Here is a 5,412-nt window from a genome sequence, read left to right on the forward strand (position 1 = left end):
TGTGAGGACTGTATGTAAACATGAAAAAAATAAGGTTAATTGGGTTAAGACTTCAATTGAGGGCTAATCCAAGGGAAAGAGGAGTCCAGGGTACCCATCTTGCAATTCCTTTCTATATTTATGTGTGTGTGTTTATGGTTCCCATCCAAGTGACCAGATCTAAATAAGATACCTCAAAAGAGCTTTATGCCTCTAAAATGCAATAATAATTACAATAAGATCATTTGTTATGTCATGCATTTAATTACTATTTTTCAAGTAAATTGTCTCCAAGATGGATAGGTCTAACCTCAGTAGTGATCCCAAGTGGATTTTCCCTCTATCAGGGTCTTAAAGGATGGTGAGCATAAAACAGTTGGTATAAGTTTGCTTCTTCGTAGGTGGTTTTAATTTTTATTGAGCCCTTCATTATTTCATGGGTGGTTTTATAGATGACTTCCTTGCGTTTTATGTTGCAGATAATGGTTATCTCCTTGTCACTGTCACCATCACCGTAGTATGTCATCATATCACTGTAATTCGCATTGCCACAGAGTGCATTGTGTCTGGAATCTATCTTATGAAAGGACTTGGAAAAAGGCTTCAGTTCGCGTGGAAAAGGTGGGTTTTGAGTATTCTTCTTCTTCGCCTCTGAAATATTATTGGCAAAAAACTCAGAAGCAGCTCTGCAAACAAGGCATTTTTCCTTGTAGCATAGACAAGACTTGACTGGTTGAGGCCTAGATAATATGTCTGTCCTACCTGCACTAACTGACCTCGTTAGAATAGGATGTGTGTGGCGTTTGGTCAGTGTCTGTAAACTGGATGGCTTGGGTAAGCTTTGACTTTGTGGGTAGGGCGGGCAAGGAGTTTTGGTTGGCCTGACCAGGTATTGTAGGCTGGCTAGCCAAGGTGGCCTGTTGGCCTTATTGGGATAGGATGAACTGACTTGATTGACTAGCTTATGGGCACGAGCCTGCTTACGTGCCTTTTCTAGACTGCGTTTCTGTGTGACTTTTCCTGGTGGGATGCTCTGAATACTTTTTTGGGACTTGATGGCTTACGTGACTTTTCTTGACTCAAAGGCCTGATTAACTTTTCTGCGCTGGATGGTATGGATGCCTTTCCTGGACTTGAGAGCCCAGATAGCTTGTCTATACCGGATAGCATGGATTGTTTTTCTGGACTGCACAGACTAACTGTCTTGGAGTCACTGAATGATATTTTGGATGACCTGGATGACTTGGCCATTACACCTTCTTTCTTGACCCTGAAAATATAGAAAATCTGGAGTATGACAATTTAAATCAAAAGAGTACTATTGCAATCACCAGAAAACACAGGCTATTGTGTCATTTTAGACTTCTGGTCTTTTTTTGGCTCTAGCAGGAAAATTGAACACAGTAAGAATAAGAGTGTGGTGAAAGCCATGACTCAGGTTACAGATATGAACATATGTTGAATGCTTTTCCTTTTTCTTAATTTTACTGTTTCAACCACAGTTCATAACCATATAGTCTACGTATGGAATGACACAAAATTGTTTCAAATCTACTGTTGAGAGGGAGAGAGAATTTTATTTATTCCAGAAATTAAACTTTTTATAAAAAAGTCACAAGTTGATATGCAACTGAGGCACAAATGTCACAACTTGTCACGTATCAAAAAAAACACTCTTTAGACCAAATTCATTGTTTTCCTATCATATTTACACCATCAAATTTTCTCTCCATGCATATTTATATTCACAATATTCCTCTAAAACCAAAGGAATGGAGCACTGGTATATTTCAGTCATCAGTCCTTGGATTGGGAAATTTTTAGGGAACTAGTATATCGGGGCCAGCCTGATCCTCCTATATGAAAGACAGGGACTGAGATCACTGAACACAGTTAATAATTTTTCATGTTATTATATCTTAAAACGGTAGATTATCCAAAATGTTTTATTGTCTTTGGAATGCAGAGACCCAATGCCTTCTCTCTCCCCTTTTTCATTCTGTCTTATTCAGATAGTCATTCCCTCTTTTCCTAGACTCAATTTATAATGAAATTAGCAGCCTGGGGCTCAGCTGAACCCTGAATAAGGGACAGCTTTGGCTAAAGTTGATAATGTACTTGAAATAATTTGAGCTGATATCATTTAAGTGAAGGTATCCACCCACAAGATGTTGGTAGCTCTTTTGAAGTCTAAAGTTAACATTAACTAACCATAACAACAACGAAAACTCCTACATGTATACGCGCGCGCGCACACACACACACACACACACGCACCTTGCATTCTTAATTCAAAGGTGTAAAACTTACTTTCCTGCTTCGGGGGCATCATCGCTCATACAGTAATAATGGAGAAAGCAAAAACAGGTATAAACAAAAGCTATGATCATAACACCAATTATGATAATGAGTAGATGTCTCCTAAAATTGTCCATTTTGGTCTCCATTGATTCACGGTGCTTGGCTCCTGTCAAAGAGATTGTATCACCAGAAAATGTGTCAGGTAACCAAGTTTCCTTGCATTTTGATGGTGGTTTGTCACTGTAGGTCAAAGTCAAATCTCTTCATCAATTATTTTTTTAAGCATGATAAGTGTCCCACTGTTATTTTCTTCCCTCTATCAGGTCCCCAGCCACAGTCTAGAAGCCAAATCTGGGAGGTATCTCCGGCTAATGAGTATAATTACCTGGGTTACCCCTGCATCATGGCTTGCTCGACCCATTGCCTAGGTTTTTGAGTGTGTGTGTATGTCTTGCATGGGTGAATGCACTTGAGTGTTAATGTGTATGTGAATGTGTACGGTGGGAAAGGGGATAGGACAAGAAAAAGCCCTTCTTGAAACCTACTGTGTCTTAGGTACCATGCCACATTCATTCACATAGCATTTTCTCGTTTGGCTGGTGGTGGGTGCGGTGGGGGGTGGTGGATTGGGTGGGGAAGGGGAGTGAAAGGGGGCAACATGTCTGTACTCTTTATGCTTCTATGTTGCTTGGAATTTTTACACAGAAGTAAAGCTCTTAGGTGTTGTCCTAGAAATTCTTGAAGACCTACTAATAGTAACATCCAAGAAACAGCAGATTTCTTAAACACAACTAGCTTGCCTAATTAAGTGCTTGAATGCATAATATAATAGATCATAATTTCTAAGTTTTAAGGTTAAGCACATAACCTGCAGTAGACGGTTCATCACTTTGGTTTGTATTTAAACAAGTATTTGTCCAAATGGGTAAAAGTAGGACATAAATAAAAAGATTCATGTCCAGGGCCTTGTTCAAATGTTTCTTCTACCAAGGAAACTACTGGATTTGATATGGTTCAGCTTGTTCTAGGGGTTTATGACATTATCATTCTGTGTCATATTCTGACAGCATAATCTCACCATGGGGAGGCATGAGCTTCTATGTACAAATATTATCAAATGACTTTTAATCATTTATTTCTCCTTTACATCAAATATTCTATCAAATTTGAATCAAGAAGACTGGGACATTATTAAGCACAGAGGGAAGTATTTAGAGAAGGTAGAGAAACTGGGATAGCTCTAGATATTGAAGAACTATTTTTCCTTATTAAATGTTAAGGAGGCACCTTGCAGCCTTGTAGTAGTCTTCTGTGTTATAGAGGTTAAATCGTCTTGGGGTATAAGTTTTTAGGATTTTTTTTTCTTAGTAAAATTAAGATCTTGAGTAGTCCCTCAACCTTTTTATTGAGCTGCTATTAACCATCAGGCTGAAGCTCAGTCCAATCATTCATTTATTCAACAAACATAGAGTATTCCTATATGCCAGACACCATGCTTAATGCTGCAGATCCTAAAATAAGCAAGATAAAAATCCTTGCACTCTTGGAATTTACATTCAAGTAGAGAATTCAAGTAATTACAAGATAGTGTGAAGTGGGCTGTATTAAGACTAAGCACAGTGTTTGGGGAGAGAAAGATCATTTTAACAATGATTGGAGAGAATGGATTAGAGGGGAGCTCTGTCTGTTTGTGAGGAGACCACTTACGGAGAAGAGAAAAGATGGTTACCGAAATTGAGGTATTGAGGATGAGATAAATGGGTGAATTTTTAGAAATAATAAAAGAGTTGAATAGACATGATTTGGTCCTTGATTGATTGTTAGAGTGAAGGAAAGGGAAGGGTCGAGGACAGATCAGAAGTCTGGCTTGGACAACTGAGTAGCTATTGGTACTGTTCATTGAGACAGAGGACACAGGAAAAGCTGCCGCTTTGAGGAGAATGGGAGTAGTAGAAGTTGATGAGTTCAATCTGGGTCATGTTGAACTTAAGGTTCTCATGAGATATTCAAGTACACATATCCAGAAACCAGTTAGAGTTCAGAAGGTGATTTAGGCTGGAAGTCATCAGCATCTAGAACAGGGCTTCTTTATGCTTTTTGTGCCATTGGCAGTCTGGGGAAGCCTGTGGAGCCCATCTCAGAATAATATTTTTAAACATACAGAATGAAATGTATAGGGTTACAAAGGAAATGGATTATACTGAAATAGAGTTATCAAATACAAAAATTGTGATGTAGTAATATATGTAATTATTGATTCATTAAAGAGATCTGGCAGTGGATCTAATAACTACTATACACTGAAATGATAAGCATAAACAATATTTTGCGGTATCTGCAACAACTGTAATATATGAAAATAGATATGATTTCTAATACTGACAAAGTCACAGACACAGGTTATATACTACTGTGGTTTGTTGCTTACATTCATAATTGGGAGAAATACTAAATTTTCATTAGAGATTGGTGAAAATAAAAATGTTTTTTATCCATTCAAGTTTACAAATTGCCTGAATTCAGTTCCTGTATCTAAGTCAGAAACCCAATCTAGAAGCTAACTGAAACCCATAGAAATGGATGTGATCAACCCAAGGAGAGAAGGTAGAGAGGGCAAAGTGCCCAGGACCAAACCCAGAGGAATCCCAACATTTAGAAATTTAGTAAAGGAGCCTGATCTAGCAAAGAAAATCCAGAAGTGCCAGAGAGGTAGGGAGGAAAACCAGGAAAGTGTGAGGTCCTAGAAACCATGGTAAGAGAGTTTTTCAAGGCACCGGGAGTAGTGACAATGACAAATACTGCTAAATATTTGAGACAGATAAGGACTGAAAAGAAGTTAAAATGGATTTAATAACAGAAAGGTCACTAGTGAGTTAGGCAAGAGCACTGTTTCAGTGGAAAGGTAGAGACGGAGGCCAGATTTCAATGGGTTGAAGAGTAACTGAAGCTGAGAAAGTGGAGTCAGCTAGTGTAGACAATTCTTTCAAGTATGACTGCAAAGGGGAAAAATAGGGTGCTTTCTAGAGGGGCATTGTGGACCTGGGGAGGACATTTTGTGAGAAGGAAAAGGACTTCTCAATTAAAAGCTGATGGGAAAGAACTAGTATGGGGGAAGATATTGAAGCCACAGAA

The 5,412-nt window shown here is 38.5% G+C and overlaps 1 protein-coding gene across 1 annotated transcript; it reads right to left on the minus strand.

The window, feature by feature from the left end:
• Nucleotides 1-322: 322 nt before the first annotated feature.
• On the minus strand, nt 323-3,275 carry CXHXorf66 (chromosome X CXorf66 homolog). The gene is given in 4 exon segments (XM_061178229.1): nt 323-984; nt 987-1,249; nt 2,290-2,446; nt 3,149-3,275. Coding segments are annotated over 4 exon segments (1,170 nt in total). The 5' UTR covers nt 3,237-3,275.
• Between the last annotated feature and the right edge of the window lie 2,137 nt (nt 3,276-5,412).

The sequence above is a fragment of the Eubalaena glacialis genome, chromosome X (assembly GCF_028564815.1).
Source record: "Eubalaena glacialis isolate mEubGla1 chromosome X, mEubGla1.1.hap2.+ XY, whole genome shotgun sequence".
Classification (NCBI taxonomy): domain Eukaryota; kingdom Metazoa; phylum Chordata; class Mammalia; order Artiodactyla; family Balaenidae; genus Eubalaena; species Eubalaena glacialis.